Genomic DNA, 24825 nt, shown 5'->3' with positions numbered 1-24825 from the left:
AAAAAAAAAAAAACAACCAACCAACAGAATCCCTAAAGTGCCTGGTGTGGGGAGGGAGGCTCCAGCAGCGCATCCGCAGCCAGCCGACCGCGGGGTTGGGCAGCAGCACCCGTTTTTGCATATAAATGACAGCTGCCAAAAGGATATTTTAGTGTCCCAGGTACAGTAGATCTTGATTCAAGTGTTTGTATTGGAATCGAAGGATGAGCGTGAGGAAAAAAAGTGATTGCGAGAGAGGAGCAGTTACAGTGGCACTTGGCCAGGAGCTAACACCCACCCCAGCGCTTGCACGACCAGCCAATTCCCAAAGGCTCCCACCCCCCATCCCACCAAGAGTTCAGGCTTCCCTGTCCCGGCTGGACGGAGCGAGGGATCGGGGCAGCCCCGGAGGCGAGGCAGGGCGGGGGGCTGGCGCGGGGCACCGGAAAACACCGGAACCGATGTCGACCCACCCCAAAAGTCGGGGGACGAACCCCCTTCCCGTCTGGTGGCACCCGCCTCGTCTCGGCCGGGCGAAGCCCTAAGCCCGCAGCATCCGTCCCCTGCCCTGCCGTCGGCGGGGCGCGAGCACGTGCCGACGGGGAGAGGATCGAGAAGGGGCAGAGGACGGGAACGGCACCGCCAGCTGCTCGTTAAACCAATTAACAGCTTTGGCACCGCGCTGGCAACCCAGCGAGAAGAGGAAGCTCTGAACTCTTGGCCTATCCGGCCACGCTAGAAGGCCTGCCCAGTCTTGTTCTCCTTTAAAGTGCCCTATATTTATAGAATTTCTAAATAAATATAATAAGATATTAGGTCACCCATAGTTTAAGCTACTCCGAGTAACAGCCGTCCAAGCCGATGGCATTGTGCCGGTCCTTGCCGTAGGGGCAGGTGCTGCCGTTGGGCAGGGCCCCGCAGGCGGCGGTTTTGGCTGCGATGCCGCAGTTCTTGAGGAGGTTGAAGCTGAAAGAGCTGATGGCGTCTTTAGGTGGGAAAGGCTTCATGGTGGAGAGGATAAGTGCCAGGCAGTCGGCAACGTCCTTGTTGGGGGCGCATGCCAAGGCTGGGGTATGACCTAAAACAAAGGCGGGGGTGAAGAAGCGCTCCGGACGGGCGCCTGCCCCGTGGAACGCTGAGGGAACTGGGATTGTTCAGCCTGGAGAAGAGGAGGCTGAGGGGAGACCTGATCGCTCTCTACAACTCCCTGAGAGGAGGGTGCAGTGAGGGGGGTGTTGGGCTCTTCTCCCATGTAGTTAGCGATAGAACAAGAGAAAATGGGCTCAAGCTGCGCCAGGCGAGGTTTAGGTTGGAAATTAGGAAAAATTTCTTCATGGAAAGGGTGGTCAAGCATTGGAACAGGCTGCCCAGAGAGGTGGGGGAGTTACCATCCCTGGAAGCGTTCAAAAAACGGGCAGAGGTGGCACTTCAGGACATGGTTTAGTCTAGTCTACCCTTGATTGGTTTAGTGTGGGCTTGGTAGTGTAGGTTAATGGTTGGACTGGATGACCTTAAAGGTCTCTTCCAACCAAAATGATTCTATGATCGGGGCAGTTGTCACCCCTGCATTGAGGGGCCAGGACACCTATTTGTCTTTATCTCAAAAGACCCTGCTTCTGGGCACTGGTAATCCCTGCGATGGCAGCAACCGCTTTGAAGCGTGCCAGGATCAGCAGGAGACAAATAAAAAGCCTCAGAAGCCCTGGCAGCACGGCAGACGCGATGGTATTTTTCGCAACTTCAAGGTATTCCAGCAGAGCAAGAACTCTGCCGGGAGAAAAAGCTGCTGGCCACAGCAACCAGTTTCTGCCAACTTGCAAGTGAGTCAACAGCTTATTGCTGGCTCAGGCTGGGCTGGTTTTGCGCCTGGCTGGAGAGCCAGCCAGCCACCAGAAGATGCACAGGGGGCAAAAGACATATTTCAAACACCTGGGGGACCTGGAAATGCTTTTACAGGGGATCGCAGGGTGCTAACGTCCTCAACCAGGCTGTTCCTGCGATGCCACGAGCTGAGAACGTGCTGCTCGGCCACGGAAAGGATGCGGAAATCCTTCCGATCCTGGCCGAGCACTTCCCCAGGCAGCCCCCGCGCCCCAGGGGCGTCACGCCGAACCCGCCCTGGGCGCCCGCGAGGAACACGCACCTTCTTCATCCACAGCCAGCACAGTGGCACCTCTGCTGAGCAGGGCCTGGACGACGGAGGCCAGCCCGTTCCGAGCTGCGATGTGGAGCGGCCTCGGGGAGAGGGAAAGGCAGCGTTAACCCGGCAGCGGAGCCACCCGCTTTTAACACCTTGTGCTAAAACAAGGGGCCCCTGCGAGCGGCTTTGAGGGCAGACACTTGACCGTTCCTGAGCTTACCTGCTCGCACGCTCACTGCGCGCACCAAGCAGGAGCAGAGCTCCTACCGCCGCCCTTTCGCCAGGGCATCGCCCCCCACCCAGCAAAGCCCCGTTTTTCCAGTTTTTTCCCCACTGGTGCCAGCTGTCCAAATACTCACATTTGCAGAGCACTGTTACTTGCATTGATAAGGCCAAGGTCTTGGGTTTCCCCCAGGATCAACAAGGCACACTTTTCATGACCCTGGAAAGGAGACCAGACTGTTTATAGTGCACGAGCAGGAATGCAGGGGCAGTGGAGGGGACCTGGCGCTGTCCGAGCGGAACGTGATTCCCCGGGATACAGAAACGTTCCCTAAACCCGACTTTCTACAACAGTTCACCACTTTGGCGGGGCCTGAGAAGACAAGCTGCTGTCCCCTCCATCTCTTCTGCAGCATCTCCTTTGCGTGGACACGCTGATCACAAGCCTCCTGCTCCCACCACAACCCAGGAAGCACATTGAGCTCAGAGAGGGCATCCCCAGGAAAAATAGAGAGGGGGTCTGTGCTACAACCTAAGCTGCTCAAAACTGAATCAGGAGCATCCGTACGGGTCAAGACAGGTTAGCAGGCAGGCAGAGCAAGCCCAGGGCACCTCTGCTCTGGTGGGGCAGGAGTAGGTGGCCAACCCCTCTCATGAAGGTGGCAAGGCTGAAGGTGAGGGTGACTGCAATCCCGGCTGTGAGCGGCTGTCTCCCTACCTTGCTGCAGGCCAGGTGAAGAGCTGTGTTCTTGTTGACATCCAGCACAGTTATATTTGCTTTTGCTTGGTACAGCAGGAACTCTGAAACGAGGAGGGACAGCTGCTGTTGAGAAGCAGCGGCATGGAGCCCGGCCGTGTGGGGCAGTGGCCGTGTGCTGAGGGGGCAGCTGTCCCAGCGCGCCTACGAGGAGAGGGACCGGCCGGCTCCCACGGGACCCGGTTACAGACGAGGCACAGGGAGGTTTGCACCCCAGAGTGGGGAAAGCGGGTGCCAGCCACATACCGACTGCTGCAGTGTGCCCGTTCTCAGAAGCCATCATGAGGGGAGTCCTCCCCAGCTTGTCAGTCATGTCCACCTCGGCTTGGTGGCGCAGAAGCAGCTGTAAACCATGGATGTTGTCTGCAAAGGCAGCAGCGTGAAGGGGTGTCCTGGGAAGACGAGAGAGCGGGTAAAGAGGAGGGCACAGCACCCACCCCAGCAAGACTGCCCAGGCCTATGGACACGTTTGGGGACGTCAGAGTCCCTTTGTGCCCTGGGAAGTCGTGTGGAAATCACTGCGGGAGTCAGAGCCACCACCCAGCAGCACTGGGGAGCGGGTGACAGGAGAGGAATGAGTCTGCGCTCACCTTCCTTTGGCATCTCTGCTATTAACAATCTTGGCACCTAATGCTTCCACCAGCATTTCAGCAGTGCCGTCCTGGTTGTTAATTCTGTGGTGGGGACAAGCAGGAAAGTTAGAACAAGATTTAGCAGCATTAGCACATCTGCAGTGGGAGGGAGCAGCACGTTCCTGGGGCTCAGAGGCAAACAGCAGCTGGTCTGGAGTTGTTTAGGGTAAAACACCCATTCACCCTTCTCGGTATTACTCAAGAAAACACAGTACCATGGCAGACAACAGCCTGGCCCATGCCTTTGCTGCTACGGGTCCCAAGGATGCACCAGGCCCATCCCAGGCAGAACGTGGCAATGCCTCCACCTTCCTCATCCCTCCACGGCTGCCCAGGGCAGCACACTCCTTCCTCTGCCAGCTGCAGAGCCAGGGAATCGCCGTCAGCCCCAAACCCCTCTGTGCCCCGTGGGACCCCAGGGATCATCCTCATGCTGCCCCAGACACCTCTGAGGAAGAAGGCTTGGGACAACGTGGAGCCCTTCTCCCACCAGAGCCCATCTCCAGAGCCTCACGGGAAGCCTGGAGATTTCCGGAGATGCTCCATAACCAAAGAGCAGAGATGAGCCATCCAAGAGGGCCGGCAAGGGCTGAACCAGCAGCCCTTGGCAGCTCCATCGAGCTGAATGCCTGCTGGCATGGGGGTCTGGTACATGACAGCCCTGGCCGTGCGGCGCGCAGCCAACGAGGCAGCTGCTTTACTGAGAACCTCCAGCAGTCCAGCAACCACCTCCCTGCCACGAGGGAGCTGGGATGAGTGGGCAGTACCACCCTGAGGAGCTGCTGCCACCCAGGAAAGAGCCCGTGGTAAGAAGGGCAGGGTTCGGAGCTCCTCCACTCAGACCACGCGTCCCCTTCTCCCACATCACCTGGCTGGGAAGAACCCAGGGCAGGTCGCAGGCGCCACTTACACTGCACAGTGCAATGGAGTAAAGGGGTTTCCTTCTAGGTACGCAAATGGATTGTGTTCAAGTAACAATTCAAGACAATCTTCGTGCCCTGTGAGGAGAGAGGGACAGAAATACATCAGTACCCAGCCTGCGGTTCCTCGCCTTCAGAGAGCAAGAAGGGACTGAAGGCCCCTCTGGCTGTCCCCACGTCCAAAGAGCCGGAGGCCCCAGAGGCTGCACAGCACCAGCAGCACCGAAGCACCCAAACAAACCCGTTCCCCAGCACAGAGGCAGCGGTTTTGTTTCCCCTCTGGCAGCAAAGCTGCTGCAGTTCAGGAGGTTTCTAATTCCACACCATCTCCTGAAGGACTTTACAGCCACATTGCTCGCTTCCCTTTGAAATGCTGAGACATCCCTTCCTGTTGCCGTATCAGTCCCACCACTCCCTGCAGCCAGGGTGACGGCCAAGGAATCCTATAAATCCAGCAGTCCTGGAGGAAGCAGCCTCAGCTGTTCTATAATAGCTGTTTTCATATTTCATTCCTTTTTTAAGGAGCTTGGCAGGGGGAGAAAAACTCCCTGCCTCTCTCGCAGATTTGTGCAGTCCCTTCCACCAGACTGAACTCGCTGCTGGGCTGACAGCTCCCAAAGCAGTTGGGGACAGAGGGATAGCCTGGCTCTGCCTGGTTCCCTCCTCCCCATCAACAGCCAGAGCAGAGCAGAGGAGGGCAGGGGTGCAGCCCAGGTCCTTACCACTGTATGAAGCCCAGTGCATCGGTGAGTAACCGCTGTAGTCCACCACAGAGTCCAGAGGGTCAGTAGAGAGGGCTGCCTGCAGCAGGGTCCTCAGGATTTCTAAGTGCCCGCATGCCGACGCAAAGTGGATCGGGGTCCGGCCTTTGAAATCCCGACACAGAACAAAGGCATCGTGGTCCAGCAGGGCAGCCAGGCAGTCCTCACAGCCCGTCACAGCCTGTGGCCGGGAAAGAGGACCAGGAGGTCAGATCTCACCCTTCAATCATTTCACAACAGAGCTACGCCCTTCTTCCACAGCTTCCTTCTCAAATGCTGCATCTCAGGAAGGGAAAATGGGCTCTTTCACCGAGGGCTTTTGCAAAAAAAGAAACCACCTGCTTGTTCTGGAAGCAGCCTCTGCTCAGGAGGACAAGCAGGAGCTGCAGGGCTCCAGGCCCGCCCCGGTCCCAGGGACGCACTCACCCCTCGGTGCAGGGCGGTCCGTCCCCTCTTGTCCGCTGCATCGGCTGTGGATCCCTTCTCCAGCAGGAGGTGGACACAGTCAACGTGGCCGTTCATGATCGCCAGCATCAGTGGGGTTCTGCAGGGCGGGGGGAAGAGGCAGCAGAGAGGAGAGCGGGCTCGGAAATCAGCTGCGTTCAAGCACTGCCCTCTCTCCCCCGTCCCAGCCACCCTGCAAGGGGCCTGACCCTGTGCCACGCAAGATCCCAAGAGAAACATCCGGACAAACTCACTGGCCGTGGATGTCCATGACATCGGTGATGTCTGCCCGCTCCCCGCTGTCTATCAGGAGGTGCAGGGAATCAGTGTTCCCGTTGGCAGCTGGAGACAACACACGAGGAAAGGAGGAGTCACACACACACACGTACCGATGCGTCCCCTCCTTCCAGCCGCCGCCGCAAACCAAAGGAAGGGGCTTGGGCCCAGCAGCCAGGCACACGTGGCCGAGCAAATTCGTTATGTGGTTGCTAGGCTACAGGATTGATGAGCACGTGCGCAGGCCGAGCTGAAGGCACGTGCGCGCAGAAGCTGCTGGCGTCTTCTCTCCCACCCGCTGCTGAGCCACTTGGACCCGCAGCTTCTGCTGGCACATCACAGCAGGCTGCGCTGGCCCCATCCTGCCTCTAAGCATCGTCCTAAACCACAGCCCCTTCCCTCTCCCCAAACAGCAGCCGGGTGGAAAAGCATCCTCGGCAGCGGCGGCACCGACGGCTGGAAGGGCTCTGGGCACACTCCCTCACCACCCCCAGCCCCGTCCGCCCTCCGTCACCTGCAGCATGGAGAGGGGTCCACTTCCTCTTCCTCTCCTTCACCAGAGCGGACGCGCCGTGGCTGGTGAGCACCTCCACGCACTCCGTGGAGCCTCTCTCCGTGGCGAGGTACAGTGCCGTCCGTCCCTTGTGGTCCCGCACGTCGAGGTTCACGAGGGTTTCGGCAAGTGTCTTTAGGGCTTCACAGTGACCATTATAGGCCTGAGGACAAAGCAGACCATGTTAAAGCAGTGCCTGGAGAGGCTGCACCCAGAAGTCCCTCCCCAGGACAATTCCTGCTCCCTGGGTCCCTCCAGCCAGATGAGCCCGGCCATTGCCTCTCGTTTGCACCCCGGTCCCATGCAAAGCCTGCGCCCACGCCTGGCCCTGCCCACACGCAGACAAGGGAGGTGGCTCCAAACAGCAGCAACCAAAAAGCCCTGGAGAGAGCACGGAGTTTAACATACAGATCAAAGGGACTTTGACCGACGGTCTATGGGGAAAGCCGCTCCCCAGCCACCGGTGCTTTTCCTCCTTTGCCCCGCTCAGCACCCACAGCTGCAGGGGCCCAGCCCGCGCTGCCCAGGAGCGGGCACCTCTCCAGGGCTCAGCGTGAAGCCCGCACGGAGCCAAGCGCCCTCCGCAACCCCGGGGCTGGGCCAGCTGTACTTACAGCTAAGTGCAAAGGGCTGACTGGAATGGTGCTTTCCACATCCTCCAGGCAGTTAAAAGACATTTCCAGGAGCTGCAAACAGCAACAAGACAAAACCATAACTGACCCTGGACTCACGGAGGCTTTGACGGACACTCTGTCCACCAGCAGGCTGCAGAGGGGTTAGAAAACCTGCTCATCTGCTTCAGAATGATCTGAATTTCAGGAAGGGACCTTCCTTAACCTGGCTTTGGGCCCTGCACAGACAGGCACATCAAGTCCCTGCTATCCAGAAGCTCATATGATCCAGAATACTCATATGATTTCCTATACCCACGTGGCTGCAAGCTTACCCTGCAACAATGCAGGCATTTCAGACAGTTACAAGGCACTTTCTGTACTGCAAAAGCTCTTCCTTGGCACAGGTCTCCAGGCTTTCTTTTAAAAGCCCAACCTTGCTCTATTGCCAGGGATTTAAACAAGACATCCGTATGCCACCCTGTGCCGGGTAACAAAGCTCCTTTCTCTCGGGCATCTCACTCAGGCCCAGGTCTTTCCTCTGTGGCATTCCTCACACGACAGCTCCCCAAGAGTCCCCATGCTTTTTAATCAAACCCACCTCCCTTCCTCCTGGGCAAACCCTGACGCCGTAGTGCCTACAACACATGCAGTCCTTTAGCCACACCTGGACACCGTAGGGCCCGACACGTTCCTTAGGGGGGACCTCCCCCCGTCTCCTGGCAGCACGGGGGGTTTTCTCCGGCTCACTCACCAGTTCGAGGTTCTGCCTGTTGCCGTACGCAGCTGCATAGTGGACAGCGGTATATCCCTGCTTGTCCCGGAGGGATGGGTCAGCACCATTATCCAGCAAGAACTCTAAACAACTGCAGTGAGCAAGAGAAAGGGAAGATGAAGAGAAAGGGGAGATCGGAGAGGCAGAGCTTTGCAGGGACCCCCCCCCCCAGCTTTGATCCCATAGCAGATGCTGTACTAATCCCCTCAAGATGCGGAGCGCACGCAAAGCCCACTGGAAGCAAGGACCAGGAAGCGATGGCCAGGTTTGCCTCGAGAATCATATCAGCCGATGTTTCCTCCAAGGCATCACTGCTCACTTCGGCGTAAGCAGAAGCAAGCTATTTCTAGCGACTGCATGCAGGGGTCCAGGGAAGGGGTAAACAACAAACAACTGCCAGATGGGGCTGGGGTGCGGACTCACAAGAATGCCTCCTTCAGCCTGGACTCCTTCAGTGGCTCCTCATCAGTGTCATGGCTGTTTCCTGAATGAGTCTCTGCTCTGAAAGGTCACAGAGCTGCATCAGTTTGCTGATTACCCCCCGCTCCTACCCACGCTCCTCAAAGCGCTCCCCTCTTCGCAAACCACCGAGCGCCAGCCGCAGGGAGGTGGCCAGGGAACAGCAGAGCATCACCGCCCAGCAGCGTGCCATCGTCCCCAGCCCCAGCAGCGAGGAGCGCGCGCCCCCCATGATGCTCACCTCCTGTACGTGTCCGAAGCAGCAGCATAGTGTAAGGGGGTACAGCCTTTACAGTCAGCCTCGTTAATACTGGCTCCTGCTGTGACCAGCGTCACCGTACACTGATAGCTGCCGTTGGCAGCTGCGTAGTGCAGTGGAGTCCTGGGAAGGGGGAAAGGACAAGGGGGCTTAGCAGCACTGCCTGTCACAGACGGAGAAAGTTGCCCAGCAGCAAGGCAGGACGCAGGGAGCGAGCTGCACCCTGCTCTGGCTCAAGGGTTTGGGTTAGCAGCTCCTTCTGAAGAGCCAGAGCTGCACCCCTTGGGGTGAGAGGGGGTGAAGGAAGCGGATTTAGACACCAAATGCAGCAAAGGTGTTAGGAACATCCCAACCCAAACCCAGGCTCATGGGCTCCAGCTGGTTTAGGGCTGGCGGAATCACCCTTGCTCCCTTGCAAGGCCCACAGCACACCCACCTTCCAAATTTATCTCTCCTCCTCAAGTCAGCACCGCTGCTCAACAGCAAATTAAGACATTCAACGTTCCTACAAGGAGGGAGGGAGACGAGTTAGACACAGACCAGAAGGGACCACGGCAGGAACACAAACTCCTCCTAGTTGCAGACAAGACAGCTACGCTTCTCACCCACACAGCCTGGACGTGCCGAAGCTCAATTTAGTTTGTCATCTTTGGGCAGCGTAAGAGCCGCAGCCGTGGCTGGAAGCTGCATACACAAAGCTCTTCCCTGCTCTCCAGTGAAATAACCCTTCATGCTTCCTGCCTTACCGGCGCTATCGTGCGCTGCATGGAGCTCTCAAACAACCAGGCAATTACAGAAAGACATTAGCTATGGCATTAGTGCAGCTGACGCACTGGATTTTATGCTACAAAAAAGATCTAGGATTTCTGGCTTCTGCGTCAGTGCATTGTCCCCACCGCTCAGGCAGGGTGACAGCGCTGCGATGCCGAAGGACGGCTCCGTGACTGGCTCTCAAGCATCGTACAGACATAACAGAAACAAGGTCCTTGACGGGACCCTACACCTCTGCCATATCGCTGCAGCCACGTTCGCTCTCGACGCGTCGCGTGAAATCAAACTCCCTGGCAAACAATACGAGGCATTTACACAGCCAGCTAAATCCCTGCTGCTTTTCAGGCATCAGCTTGTGAGCCCATCACGAACCCCCAGCCAAGGAAGCATTTTAGCCCCATTTTAAAGATGGGTAAACAGCCATGGAGGGGAGCGACTGGGATGAGTCACAGAGTCAGCAGCAGAACAGGGCCAAAAGGTTTCCATTTTCATTCCTGCTCTGAACACAGGTCTCCCTTCTGTCTCTGAGCTGGGAACGGCACCCAGGGGTCCGACTCCCAGTCCTGACCAAAGCGCTGCACTGGGCTGCCCACGCTGCAGCTCACGGGTGGGTGGGAGGGTTACGGTTTGGGCTGGGGGCAGGCAGCGACCTTCCCGCACGCAACGTGGGACCAGCGCCCCATGCACAGCTCACCCTCCAGAAGCAGCAGCGTGGAGGCAAGTCCTCCCGAGGTTGTCAGGCGTGTTGATATCGAAGCCTGCAGACAGCACGTGCTCGTTGCTCAGCGAGGAGACGATACTGTACAACTGACCTGGGATGGCAGGAGGGGCAGGGAGTCAGGGAGGTGCTCGAGGCTCCCCCGACTGCCCCCGCCGCAGGAGGGGCAGCCCAGCCACTCACCTGAGGAAAGTAGCTTACGACAACAGTCTGAAAATCCAAAGAGAACAGCTAAGTGCAGAGGGAACATGTCGTGGATCCCACGCCTGCCAGGAGACAAGAAAGGAGTCAGACCGGACCATTCCTGCATCCTCCAGCCCAGGGCAGGGAAAGGGAGGAAGAGTCCTTCCTTACCTTGCAGTGTCAGCACCATTCGTCATCAAAGTACTAATTAGCAGCTCGTGGCCATATCTAGCAGCAACGTGGAGGGGGGTATTGCCGTATTTGTCAGCACAGTCAATCTCACTGCCTAGAAAGGAAAAGCCAAGTGTTTTGCCAGCGGGTCTCTGCCTTCCAGTCCCGAGCAGCCCAGACTGTTCCGACGGCCACGTCCCCATCTCAGGGACATGGCTAACAACTCGAGTCCATTCAGCATCGTGCAGGAGGAGAGCTGTACACTGCTCTCTGAGCTGAGAGCCCACTCGTATCCTGCAAACCCAGGGCATTAGGTCTCTCCCTCTCGCCCCAGGATGGGATGCGTTCAGCCCCGGAGGTCTCCGGCTGAACTCCTGGGGTGTCTGCCAGCCTGCAGCCGTCTTACAAGAATATTGTCTTTCAGGCTGGACGTGGCAGTTCTTTGGCCACGGCAGCTCTGACCTGGCTGGAATTTCAGTCCCCTGGTCTGCACTTCGCTGCCCTTGAGGGCACGTATGCTCCCTGCCACCCCCGAGCAGCACAGGGCCGCTGGCAACAGCCCCAGGAGCAGAGAGTGAATTTGAGTGATAATTGTAGAGCTCTTAAACCCTCCAAGCAAACACACAGGGAGGTCCGGGAGGCAGGTGCTGAGAAGCACAAGAGAAGGCTGGGGTAAGCCAGGGCTGGAGGAAGAAGCTACTCACCGTTCTGAATGAGGATCTGCGAACGCGTGAACCGTCCGTGAATGGCAGCCATGTGCAAAGGGCTCTTCCCTTCCTTACTCTGCGGAGAGCAGAAACGCCATCGCATCAGGCTTCCCACCACCCTCCCTGAGCTCCTCCCTCGGGCAGCGGGTCCCCGCTCCCCCCATCCCCAAGCTCAAGCCCTCGGCGCCAGACCTGAAAGTTGACATCGGCCCCGTTATTCACGAGGAGCTCTAGGCACAGGGCCCCATTGGTGGAGACGGCAGCAAAGTGCAGAGGGGTGAAGCCCTTCTCGTTAGGCTGATTGACGTTGGCGCCGTAATTGACCAGCTCGTTGGCCACGGCATCTTGGCCCATGTAACAGGCAATGTGAAGTGCAGTGTTACCGAAGGAATTTGGTTCATCGATCTGTGGGAGCAACAAACCCCAGAGGATTTGGGGATTTAGGAAGAAAAAAAAAAAGGCAGCTGAGAACCAGCGAGGGCTCCTGCCACCACCCAGCACCCTCTCCTACTCCTGTCTCCAGACTGGCCTGCACCCGAGCCCACCCTGCTCATGGCCGCGGGGGTCTTACCTCGACTCCCAGCCTCAGCAGGTGACGCACGACTTCGATCTGGCCGCTGGCTGCCGCAGTGTGCAGCAGGGTGTAGCCCTTCTTGTCCTTACACATCACATCAGCTCCCCGGGCCACCAGCAGCTTCAGAACTTCCAAATGCCCTGTCCGGGAGACAACGGTAAGAGCCAGGGGACCCCGGAAAACAGAGACCTGGGCACAGTGGCCTCTGGGGAGCCCCACCACCCTGAAAGGTGAATCCATCGGCAGCAAGCAACGTGGGAGAAGAATCACGGAATCACAGACTGGTTGAGGTTGGAAGGGACCTATGGAGGTCATCTGGTCCAAACTGCGCAGGACCGTGCCCAGACAGCTTTTGGATATCTCCAAGGGTGGAGACTCCACCACCTCTCTGGGCAACCTGTACCAGTGCTCAGTCACCCTCACAGCAAAAAAAGTGTTTCCTGATGTTCAGAGGGAACCTCCTGTGTTTCAGTTTGTGCTGTTGCCTCTGGTCCTGTCAGAAGGCACCACTGGAAAGAGCCTGGCTCCATCTTCTTTACACCTTCCTTCAAGTATTTATATATATTAAGAAGATCCCCCTGCACCTTCTGTTCTCTAGGCAGAACAGTCCTAGCTGTCTCAGCCTTTCCTCATAGGAGAGATGCTTTGTTCAGAAACCGGAACGATGCTCGTGGGGAAAACCTACCTAGGAAAGCTGCCCAGTGGATGGGCTGGCGGTCCTTCTTGTCGCAAGTACTCAGGCTGGCCCCTTTGTTCAACAGCAGGTTCACCATCTAGATGGGGAGAAGCAGTGAGAGAGGCAAGGCTGCCATTCCTCCCTGCTTGCGCAGGCACAGGCGCCTTCGGCACCTGCAAAGCCCAGACCCAGGAAGGGGGACGTACGTGGGACCCCCTGCGCCCAAACCCTCCTCGCCCACCTCAAGGTGGCCGCTGTGCACGGCGTGGTGCAGCGCCGTGCGGCCCGTGCGGTCCGCGACATTGACAGTGCTCAGCAGGGGGATGATGGCCTCCACGCACTTGGTGGCCCGGTTGGCAGCGGCGACGTGCAGAGGCGTTTGCCAATACTTGTCGCGGGCATTGACGTCTGCCGAGTGCTTCAGGAGGAGGTGAAGTGCCTTCTAGCAGGAGCAGAGGAAAGCAGAGCTCTAACCCAACCTGCTGGAGCCCGCAGAAGCCCTCCAGCCAGGCAGGGGAAGCTGCAGCTCAGTCCACCTCATGCTTTCAGCACACACAGGGCTGCCCAGATCCACACCAGCCTACAGCCCCGAGAGCCAGAGCGGCCCTTGCGGGGCTGAGCTGAAACTGCACTGCGTGCTCACAAGTACGGCTTCCCCCAACTCTGTCAAAGGAAAGGACTTAGAATCATAGAAACATCGAATCGTTTAGGTTGGAAAAGCCTTTTAAGATCATCCAGTCCAACCATTAACCCAACACTGCCAAGTCCACACTAAACCAATTAAGGGCAGAGTAGCAATTTCATGTTTCCTGGCTTGGTGGCTGGATTATTTTTTAATGAAAGTAAAACTAGGAATCATTAAGGTTGGAAAGGAGCTCTAAGATCATCAGTCCAACCATCAACCCAACACCCCCATGCCCACTAAACCATGTCCCAAAGTGCCACCTCTGCCCGTTTTTTGAACCCCTCCAGGGATGGGGACTCCCCCACCTCTCTGGGCAGCCTGTTCCAATGCTTGGACACTCCTGTGAAGAAATTTTTCCTAATATCCAATCTAAACCTCCCCTGGCACAGCTTGAGGCCATTTCCTCTCATCCTATCGCTTGTTACTTGGGAGAAGAGACCGACTCCCACCTCACCACAACCTCCTTTCAGGTAGTTGTAGCTTGTTTGCTTTCATGTCCCCAGTGACATGTGAAGCCCAAGTATGGCCGTGTTTCAGCACATTATCACAGGGAAAGGGTGAGAGAAGTAAAGACAGCATGAGAGACACTCCAAGAATGAGCAGGGAGAAGGAATCTTCCCTACACAAATCCTCCAGCCCTCACCTGGGCTGCTCCAGCTCCTTCCAGGCTGGAGCTCAGTGTGTGGGACCTGAATGAGCCGGGCTCATCCCACCCGATGGCAGCTGTGAAATGGGGGTACTGGCATGGGAGAAATACCTCCGAGCCACGTGATTTAACTGTAACTGAGTGTTCATCCATGACTCACAAGGTGCGAAGCGCCTGGGGGATGACAAATGTGACCCACTGACCTATATTTGATAATTATTTCCCCCTTTCGCTGGTAGAGGCTGTTTGCTGCAACCCCACGTTTTCCTTGCTACGATTTACAGGCTACCTGCTTCCACGCAGCCCCGGGGCAGCGCTTCCAACAATCCCAGCCCCCGGCTCACTGCTTTGCTCTTTTCTCCCAGGGCTAGCTGATACCACTCCCGGTGGGAGAAGCACATGAAACGGCCACGCAGTATCATAGAATCATAGAATCGTTTAGGTTGGAAAAGACCTTTAAGATCATCCAGTCCAACCATTAACCTCACATTACCAAGTCCACAATAAACCAATCAAGGGTAGACTAGACTAAACCATGTCCCAAAGTGCCACCTCTGCCCGTTTTTTGAATGCTTCCAGGGATGGTAACTCCCTCACCTCTCTGGGCAGCCTGTTCCAATGCTTGACTACTCTTTCCGTGAAGAAATTTTTCCTAATATCCAATCTAAACCTCGCCTGGCGCAGCTTGAGCCCATTTCCTCTTGTCCTAAGTACATAAATCCAGCAATCCTAGAGAGCAGGCTCTAGGCAGGACAAGCTGTGAAGCACACAGGCATTTCGGGAAGCCTCCTCGCAGGAGCTGGGCATGCAGGGCACTGGCAGAGCCCTGTGCCAAGCAGCCCAGGGAAGAATAGAATGAAGGAGGCGACCCTCCAGCACATCTGAGCCGAGGCAGAGAAGCAAACGAGCGTGCTCAAATTCAGCACTTCAGACCTGACAGCGAAACAGTCTCTGCTTGCTGAGCTCCCGTACTTTAGCAACCCGCAGTAACTGTCCACACATGTTCACAGCAAATGCCTTCAGTAGAGGTTTACACTAATGTGTTTCATCCCGTGTCTGCTGCCGATTAAGAGAATTCATGCAACCAGTCGATATGTGGTAACTTGCCCTGCATGTCAGAGTCAGGGCTTCTGATCCCCTGGCTCCAGCCAACATGACCACAGAATTTCTTGCTCTCCAGCAACAAAAAACAGGACAAAGTTAAGTGGGATGAAGTTAAGCCCACAAAAGCTAAACGTGAGGAAATCTTTCCAATAAAATCCACTGGAATCGGCTCCCGAGGGAAAGGGTAAGAGCCCCATCATCCTTCAAAGAAATGTAATGCTGGATTAGACAAAGCCCTGGGGAAAGAGGGAAAGGCAGGGAAGAGGATGTTGTGGGGAAAACCGATGTGCTAACTCCTGAAGGATGGAGAGAAGGGAATCAAGGAGATCTTTTTTCCAGCTCTCATTTTCAGCCTCTGAATTATGCGTTCATCCCCTCTCCACTCTAACGAGAACACCCACCTCAGCCAAAACCAGGCAAGATGGAGGAGATGCACGGTCCCCCCCTCCCATCGGTGCCACCACCCCCATGCAAGGAGCAGAGGGAACCAGAGGGAACCTACCTCGTTACGAGAAGCCGCAGCGCGGTGTAACGGAGTGAGCCAAACAGTGTCCTTTGCATTAACATTAGCACCTGAGGAAGAACAAAAGAAGGGGTCAGGGGACAGAGAGGTGACCGGCTGCCCCACGCCAGGGTCCCAGGACAGGTCTGCAGCCACCTCTGAGGCACCCGCCGGGCAAGAGCACCAGTTCTGCTGCAAGAGGGGACCTTGCACTGAGCTTTAGGTGAGGACAAACTCCGTGAACTGGAAGAGGAACAAGCTACGCCCCTTGGGAGACTGTGCCGGTGCACTGCAAAGGACACAGCAAGGCAGAGACTGAAGAGACTACACCTCCCAGAGTGCCGGCTTCTCCACTGAGCCAAAAAAAACCACCACAGGACCCAGCGAGCAGTTCTGCTCCTTACTTTAAAACAAGGCCACTTGAGTCAAAAAAACAGAGCATTTCACGTTGTGAGCCGTGGTCGCTGTGAGCTGCATCTCCATATCAGAAAGGAAAGGTGACAGATTACTGCCATCCCAGCTCCAGACCTGCACTAGGCACTTAGGTCCCACGACCCCTGAAGCCCCTGCCTTTCTTTGCTGCTGAGAACTCAACACGCAGGCATGAAAAAAACCTCCACGCGGCACGTAAGGGCATCCCGTGCTCTGCAGATGGAGCTGAACATCCCCAATCCTGTTTAAAAGCCCTCAGCAAAAGATTTTCCCCCCCGTCTCTCCTTGTGAGGGTCACGTAGGATCGGGCCAGCCTCGGGGTTCCCCCACACCACCAGCAAGCAGCTGCAAAGCCCACGGTGCCCCGCGGCGCTGCACCGGTGAACGGCGGACGAGGAGACTCCCCTGTCTGCACCGCATGGGCACGGGACCCAAGGATAGGGCTGAGTGTCTCTGGAGGGAAACAAAGGGCTTTACGCCAAGTAACACAAGCCAAAACTGAGCAAAATCCCCTGGTTTTTTAGCTGATGCCTCTCCATGAGCAAGTGAAACTCTGCTCCCCTGAGCATCCTGCCGTTGAAGGCGTCTCCGAGGCGTGCAACCCCACTGCACCCTCCTCCAGTACCTCCTTCTAACATCTTGTACACATCCCCCTCCTGGCTTGGTTTCCACCTCTGCTATTTCAGTTCCAAGACACTTCTCTGTCTGAACAAACCTCTTAGGATTATGGCAAGGTTTCCTAATCTTCCCCTGGCTGCAACCCCACTGGCTTAAGCATGAGCACACGGGTGCTTGGAGGGCGACCAAAAACTGTTGCTCTGCACCCCTAAGACCAGAAAGATGCCTTAAAGGCAGCACCAGTGCTCGAGCCAAGCGCCCCGAGCCTTGGCCCTTACCTGACAGGATTAGGAGCTCGAGGATTGCAACATCTCCTATGTAGGCAGCAGCATGAAGCGGCGTTCGTCTTTCTTGGTCCTGAGCAGGGATGTAAGAAACAAAAACCGTCTGTGAGCTTTGAGGGCAGGGAGATCTCTCACAGCACAATCCCTCCTCCGCTCCAGCCTGCCCCAACACCCCTATAAGCATGTGCAGCATCTCGGGACACGGGACAGGGAGAAAACTGCTTAAAGCCAGCACCCTCCTGCGACGCTGCAGGGGTGCGCAGCCCTTCCGGAGCTCCTCGGGTGCTGGGGTGTAGCCGGTGGCCAGAGCCAAGGGTACCTGGGCCAGAACCCCAGCACGAGACGGCGAGGCCGTGTGAGCCCCGGCCACTCATTTCACAACCCCGCTGGCTCCCCGGAGACCAACCTGACCTGCCTCTGGTGCTACTGGCCTTAATGAACATCTGCAAAGCACTCTGCGATCCGAGATGAAAGCCTGGCTGCGCTCTGACAGTGCACAGGCCGTCCCATTCTGCACACTTTTATCCTCTCAGCCAACAATAAAAACCACGCAGAATTACAGACAGCTCTGAAACCAGACTCAGACCTGCCGGCTGCTGAAGGGCAGGAAGGTGCAGAAACCCTTCTCTGATCTTAGATTGGATTAGCCGAAGAAAAAATACCTTTCACTTCTGTTTACTCAGGGCCGGGCCCTGGGTAACCTCTGCCTCCAGGCATTTGGTTCAGGCTTTCCTTGGTGAACATGCCACATGCTAAAGCCAGGAAGCAAACAAGCAGAAAGCCAGACAAGCACAATTCATTTCAAGCCCCAGATTTTGTATTTGGGGCGCGGGAAAAAAATTTAATTCCTTGTCATTAGGTTAAAAACTGTTTGTAAAATGGTGGTGGTTTCATTTTTTTTGGTAACAACTTGTGCTGGCACAACCAGGCAGGAGGATGTGAAAGCGAAACCCAGCTGGCAGGTCACTGAACAAGCAACAACATTTCTAAACCTGCACACAAAAAGGAAATTAAGTGTTAACAATTGTGGTTTTATTCCTTCAGCAGCTGCGCGAGAGCTCAGCAAAACAATCCCAACCCTCTCTCCTGACAAGAGAGGACGAAGAGCTGCTGGGTCCCCAGCCGAACCAGTCACGGAAAAAAATCCCCACGCTATCTCCATGTAACAAGCTACAATCCGATGGAATTGTTAGTCCTGCTGGCACATGGGCACCAGCGCGGGGCCGTCCTCACCTTCCCGGGACACTGGCCAGCGGCCGCAGCGGCTGCCCTTGACCTCAGGGTTTAACATCACAAGGATCGGGTGTGCAACGGCACCGGCTCCGCAGGCTGGGTCGGGCGAACGCCCTGACCAAGCGCCCAGCGAAACAAACAGGAGCGTGCCAAAAAGCCGGCAGCTGCCCGCCGCGCAGCTGGGAGCGGCGCAGACCAGGGCCCCAGTTAACGCCGCAGCTCAGAGCAGAGCAAGACAGTGAACCAGAACAGGCTGCTCTTGCCCAGAGCTCACAACTTAGCCCGGCTTTTGGGCTGAGAGCGCGGTAATTGCTGACCCGGCACTGGTCCAACTGTGCCACCATGTCAGGGGGACCCGGGCCGGTGCAGTCAGGGCTGGCCAACCTGCCAGCCTGCGTCGCAGCAGGCTGCGTTTCTTATCTGCACATCTGCCGCTGATTTGTTAGCAGGAAGCTCGTAAACCAGATGAAGGGAAGGCACGCTGACAAGTCAGATGGGAACGCTCACAGGCAGGTTTCACCCCTTCCCTCGCCGGAGCCTGGTCCCCACGCGAGGACAAACCAGACCGGGGCTACCAAGGGCTGCTCCCCAGGAGCCAGCCTGGCCACTCGCGGACCCGGAAGGATGTCAAACGGCGGCCGCCTCTCCCGGCCTCCCTGCCTGCTCCAGAACGAGCATCAAAACCACCCTCTGCCATCAGGCTTAAGAGGAGCGTGGCGGAAACCCCTCCTAACACTTGTGAGGTGAACCCAGCTTTGCTGAGCAGCTCAAAACCTCCCTCCCCCCTGGGGAACAACCTTCTCACAAGGCAGACCTGCTGCGTCCACACCAAACTATTTTGGGTCGCCATCCCAAAGGAGAAAAAGGTAAAGTGGCGTGGCAGCAAAGCCAAGCTTCCGTGAAAAGTCCTCCCACACAGCCCACAGCCTCCCGGCGATGCTCTGCACGGCCGAGAGCTTTAGGAGGCTCTCGCCGTCTCCTGGGGAGGGACAGGAGTCCCGGTCTTCCACGCGCCCCATCTTACGGGTGGCAAGATTGAGATAATAGGACAAAGCTGAGCAGCAAATGGTGGCCGAGCCAGGAGCAGAATCCAGAAATCTTTGTCTCAAAACCCCAGCTCTGACCATCCTCGCCAAAAAAAAGCCCCCCCTTGACGGCACCCACATCTCACCCGCTGAGCCTCTGCCCTCCCCTCTGAAGAACCGCACTGCAGGGAAGGAAACGGGGGAGAGCTGGGTGAAGGAAGGGGAGCGCGCACGGCCGGGCAGCACTCACCAATACATTAATGTTCTCCTTCTGATTCAGCAACGACCGCACCTCCTCTATATCGCGGTTGAAGATGGCTTGGACCAGAGGAGGCTACAAAGAAAAAGAGAAGCAAGTCGTGAAGGTGGCACCACGCAGAGGGCGCAGAACCGGCAGCGTGGCGGCACGTCAGAGACTCGCACCACCCTGATTTAGCCAGGACCCCGCTCCGCAAACGAGCCCCCCGCGCCTGCTGCTGCCGGAGCTGAGCCCACCGGCAGCACCCGACAGCTTCCTCGCGTCCGTGGACTCAGCCAGCACCAGGGACCAATTTTCAAGCCAGGAAAGGTGCTTTTCTTGGTTGTTCACTGGTGAACAGACCAAGGAATCATTGGAAAAGCCTCCCCGCTTCCCAAGTCCAAGGAGCAGCGCCGATCACGGCACCGGCAGCCCACCCGCAGAGCCTCCAGCAGCGTGCCCATGCACAGCTTCGCTCTCCACGCACAGCACCCGAATACGGAAGGCAGGTCCAGCACCCACTATCCAAAACTTTAGCCACAGCCAGAAAATCCTCCCTCTGAACTGGCTGAAGTCTCCCGGTACGAGCCAGATCTTTGCAGACAGAGAATCAGGTTTCCCAAGGCACAACTAGGTGATGCCTCACGCTCTCCTGAGGAAGGCTGAGTACTTACTGCTGCTCTCCCATCTTTTGAGAAACACCTACGACGCTACGCTGGCTCTGACGGCACAAAGAGCCTGGCAAAGCCCAGCCCGGCAAAGCCCAGCCCGGCAAAGCCCAGCCCGGCGCTCCTCCTGTTTCCCGCTACCCACATCTCAAAGAAGTTACCTAGCAGACCTCGATAAAAACCGGGAGCAGAGCCCCAGCCCCGGTCACAGCGCCAGCCGGAGCCGCAGGCTGCAGAACCGACAGCCTGAGCTGCCGGAGCGGTTCGTGCGGCGGGGCAGGTCGGTGGGTTAGGTGCTGCCCAACCTCCGGGCATCGCCCGACAACCCTGCACCCCATTTCTTGTTTCGCGGGCCTAAAAACGCCATTTTCACGCAGCAGCAGGCTCTTCGGGGCAGAGGCTGCGGTGCTCTAGGCCCGTTCAGCACTTGGCACCGCACGATCGCTGCCAAAGCCGACGCTTCCCTGCTCCGGCCATCCGAGCCTCTGCTGCTTTTTGCACGGCAAGTCCAGGGTGCTGGCACCCCGAGCGAGCCGCGGCAGCCCCGGCACACCCCTTCCAGCTCTGCCCACACGCCTAAGGCTGGATCTAACAGTCAAAACCGGCGAGCCCCGCTTATCTTGAGCTCTCGGAGGAACGACGGAGCTTCGTTTTCAAGGCAATCCCTTCTTGTCCCTACTGCCCAGCCAACCTCACGCTCATCTGCTCACCCCACCATCAAAGTAAAAGCAGTTAAACACGGGGAACACATCCCGGGTCAGAGGGAACGCGTGAGTCATTCCCCTGGAATGCAGCAGACTCAGCATCACTCGTTAGACATTTAAAAAAAAAAAAAAAAAAGGGTTTTTAAAAAAAAAAAAAGAAAAAAGGGAAAGAATCGCAGACGATAATTATGCCCTGAGCAGTCTTCAGTGGCGCGCGGTTTGCAGCAGTGCTGGGTCTGACACACCCACCCACCATTCACAGGGAAAGCTAAATGTTTTGGTTACCAAAAAAAAAAAAAAAAAAAAAAAAAAGTTCTATTTAAATCACAGATCAATCCCTCATCCTCACCCCTCCCCTCCTTCATCCACCCTGCCAGGCTTTAAACGCTCGCTATATTAACGATACCGCAGGAGCGGGGGATGAGAGGCAGGCGTAAATATTTGGTTTCGAGGGGCCGGCAGCCCCAGTCTCCAAAATCGAGGTGGATAAAGGCGGTTTATGTAAAAACACGCAGGGAAGAGCGGAGGTCCAAGCCAAGGCGACGCTGGGGGTACGGCCATCGAGCCCAAGGAAGCAGGGCCACGAGCGGCAGCGTCCGTGCTGCGGGAGCAGCTCCCAGCCGGGGGAAGGCGACGGGGGGTCCCGGGCGAGACCCCGCGATGGGCAGGGCAGGAGCGGGGCGAGGGACACGCGCCGGCGGCACCAGGGTGGGGGCTGCCTTGAAACCCGGCGTGGGAGATACCCTGCACCCCAGGGGCATCCCCAAAACCCGATGGGGATACCCTGCACCCCAGGGGCATCTTCAAAACCATGCTGGGGACAACCTGCACCCCAAGGCAACCCCAAAACCCGATGGGGACACCCTGCACCCCAAGGCATCTCCAAAACCCAATGGGGATACCCTGCATTCCAGGAGTGTCCCCAAAACCCGATGGGGACACCCTGCACCTCAGGGGCATCCCCAAAACCCGATGGGGACACCCTGTATCCCAGGAGCATCGCCAAAACCCAATGGGGACAACTTGCACCCCAGGGGCATCTCCAAAACCATGCTGGGGACAACCTGCACCCCAAGGCAACCCCAAAACCCGATGGGGATACTCTGCATTCCAGGAGTGTCCCCAAAACCCGATGGGGACACCCTGCACCCCAGGGGCATCTCCAAAACCATGCTGAGGACAACCTGCACCCCAGGCGTGTCCCCAAAACCCGATGGGGACAACCTGCACCCCAAGGCATCTCCAAAAACCGATGGGGATACCCTGCATTCCAGGAGCATCCCCAAAACCCGATGGGGACACCCTGCACCCCAGGGGCATCGCCAAAACCACGCTGAGCACAACCTGCACCCCACAAGCGTCCCCAAAACCATGCTGGGGACACCCTGCACCCCAGGGGCATCGCCAAAACCCGATGGGGACACCCTGCACCCCAGGAGCATCCCCAAAACCATGCTGGGGCAACCTGCACCCCAGAGACATCCCCAAAACCCAATGGGGACACCCTGAACCCCAGGGGCATCCCCAAAACCCGACGGGGACACCTTACACACCAAGAATGTCCCCAAAACCCAATGGGGATGCCTTGCACCCCAGGAATGTCGCCAAAACCCGATGGGGACAACCTGCACCCCAAGGCAACCCCAAAATCCGATGGGGACACCTGGCACCCCAAAGCATCCCCAAAACCCAATGGGGATACCCTGCATTCCAGGAGTGTCCCCAAAGCCCGATGGGGACACCCTGCACCCCAGGGGCATCACCAAAACCATGCTGAGGACACCCTGCACCCCATGAGCATCCCCAAAACCATGCTGGGTGCAACCTGCACCCCAGGAGCATCCCCAAAACCTGATGGGGTCACCCTGCACCCCAGGAATGTCCCCCAAACCCGATGAGGACACCCTGAACCCCAAGAATGTCCCAAAAACCCGATGGGGTCACCCTGCACCCCAGGGGCATCCCCAAACCCGATGGGATCCCCCTGCACCCCAGCATCGTCCCCCAAACCCGACGGGGTCACCCTGCACCCCAGCAACATCCCCCAAACCCCGATGGGGTCACCCTGCACCCCAGGGGCGTCCCCAAAACCCGACGGGGTCACCCTGCACCCCAGGAATGCCCCCAAAACAGTCCTGGGGTCACCCTGCACCCCAAGAATGTCCCCCAAACCCGATGGGATCCCCCTGCACCCCAGGAACGTCCCCAAACCCGATGGGGTCTCCCTGCACCCCAAGAATGTCCCCAAACCCCGACAGGGACACTCTGCACCCCAGGGCCGTCCCCCAAACCCGATGGGATCCCCCTGCACCCCAGGAACGTCCCCAAACCCGACGGGGTCACCCTGCACCCCAAGAATGTCCCCAAAACCCGAGGGGGTCACCCTGCACCCCAGGAATGTCCCCAAAACCCGATGAGATCCCCCTGCACCCCAAGAATGTCTCCAAACCCGATGGGGTCATCCTGCACCCCAGGGCCGTCCCCCAAACCCGAGGGGGGTCACCCTGCACCCCAGGGCCGTCCCCCAAACCCGAGGGGATCCCCCTGCACCCCAGGGCCGTCCCCCAAACCCGAGGGGGGTCACCCTGCACCCCAGGGCCGTCCCCAGCGCCCAGCGGGGCCACCATGGGGGCGGCAGCCGGGGGCGCAGCGGCCCCGGGCCCTGAGCCGGGGCTCCCGTCCCGCCGGGGCAGCGGCTCCCGGGGCGGGGGTCCCCCCCTCGGGGCTCCGCGCTCCCTGCCGCGGGGGGCCCCGTCCCCGGGGTGCTGCCCGTACCGGCCCGGGGGTCCCGCCCCCACCGGGCCCGGCTGCCCGGCTCCCGGGGAGCCCTGCGCCGGGCCGGGACTGCGGCGGGTGGGCGCGGGAGGCCCGGCGGGCCCGAGCGGCGGGGGGGCGGGGGGCCGGGCCGGGCGGCCCCGCGCAGCGGCGGGCCGGGGGCCGCGGCCTGGGGCGGCGGCCGGGCCGGGCCCGGTGGCGGGCGGGCGGCGGCGCGCACTAGGCCGCGCATCCCCGGGCTGGCGTGGCGGCGCGGCCGGGCGCGGCGCGGGGGGCCGGCGGGCGGGCGCGGCGGCGGTACCTGGTCCGTGATGCTGAGAATCCCCATCTCGGGGCCGCCCTCAGCGCCCAGCTCCCGGCATCGGGCTCCGGCCGCGGCGGCTCCGCTCGGGCGGCTGGCGGGGCGGGGAGCGGCTGGGCCCGCCCACCGCCCGGGGAGCGGCCGCCGCCGCCGGGCCGCAGCGCCGCCGCCGGCCGCCATCACCGGGGCCCGCGGAGCCGGGGGCCGGGCCGCCGGGACCCCCTGCGGGGTCTGCGGGAGGGCGGCCCCGGGCCCCTCGTCCCCAGGGAGGGCAGGCGGGCCCCCGCGGGAGCCCCCCGCCCCGGCCCGGGGGATCCCCGGGTCTCCCCCCCGTTGCACCCCGAGCAGCAGCTTCCCCGTGGGCACTGCTGCTTCCCCCGGCCAAAATCCAGCCCGTGGCCCCCACGCCAGGCGGGAGGGAAGCTGGGGCGGTGGGCGAGCATCCCACCGAGCATCCCGCCGAGGCACGGCGGAGGGAAGCCTGGCAGGAGCCGTTGCCACCTGGCCCGCTCCCTGGGGTCTGCCCGGCTGGAACCGTCTCCCCCCAGGCAGCTACCGGTACCGGGGCGTCGACCGCACCAACGTGCGCAGGCATCGCCCTGCAACCCCTTCCCTCCGCCGTGCCGATGGCCGAGCCGTGCCGCTGCTCGGAACTGGCAGGGTGGCTTGGCGTCGCGGCAGCAGCTCTGCCCGCCCGTGTCCCCGCTGCTGCCACGTCCATGCCTGCTCCCACAAGCGCCCGGGATGCCGTAAAACGCTTCCCGCTCACTGCGGCCGGGCTCTTTACAGGATCGGGCATCGCTTTGCCTGCTCCCCAATCGCTTCTGGCCCCCGCCGTCCCTCTCAGCCCCCCGCTGCGAGCAGGCTCGATGCGTTGCCCGGCCAGCCCGCATCCATCCCCTGCTTGGAAATAACGTTAAATCAAGGAACCCGCAGTGCCTCCCGCTGCGCGGTTCCCGCAGGGATGGGGAATTCCTGGTTTATCGCCTCCGCTGCTGCGCCCGGAGCGAGGGTCGGTGACG

At 58.8% G+C, this 24825-nt stretch overlaps 1 protein-coding gene across 1 annotated transcript; it reads right to left on the bottom strand.

Moving 5' to 3' along the window:
- Nucleotides 1-682: 682 nt before the first annotated feature.
- ANKRD52 (ankyrin repeat domain 52) lies at nt 683-23830 on the bottom strand. The gene is made up of 28 exons (XM_075724909.1): nt 23804-23830; nt 19368-19451; nt 16854-16932; nt 15526-15596; nt 12830-13030; nt 12598-12685; nt 11910-12052; nt 11531-11743; nt 11336-11414; nt 10632-10746; nt 10461-10543; nt 10254-10371; nt 9225-9293; nt 8771-8911; nt 8494-8571; nt 8050-8161; nt 7299-7370; nt 6646-6847; nt 6110-6197; nt 5838-5955; nt 5373-5592; nt 4641-4728; nt 3689-3772; nt 3345-3490; nt 3060-3142; nt 2479-2561; nt 2123-2214; nt 683-1057 (listed from the first exon to the last, which is right to left on the bottom strand). The coding sequence occupies exons 1-28, from the start codon at nt 23828-23830 to the stop codon at nt 813-815; spliced, it is 3222 nt and encodes a 1073-aa protein (XP_075581024.1). The 3' UTR covers nt 683-812.
- Between the last annotated feature and the right edge of the window lie 995 nt (nt 23831-24825).

The sequence above is a fragment of the Pelecanus crispus genome, chromosome 26, assembly GCF_030463565.1.
Source record: "Pelecanus crispus isolate bPelCri1 chromosome 26, bPelCri1.pri, whole genome shotgun sequence".
Classification (NCBI taxonomy): Eukaryota; Metazoa; Chordata; class Aves; order Pelecaniformes; family Pelecanidae; genus Pelecanus; species Pelecanus crispus.
Note: the sequence above shows the minus strand (reverse complement) of the source record. Positions and strands in the feature narration are given on the sequence as shown.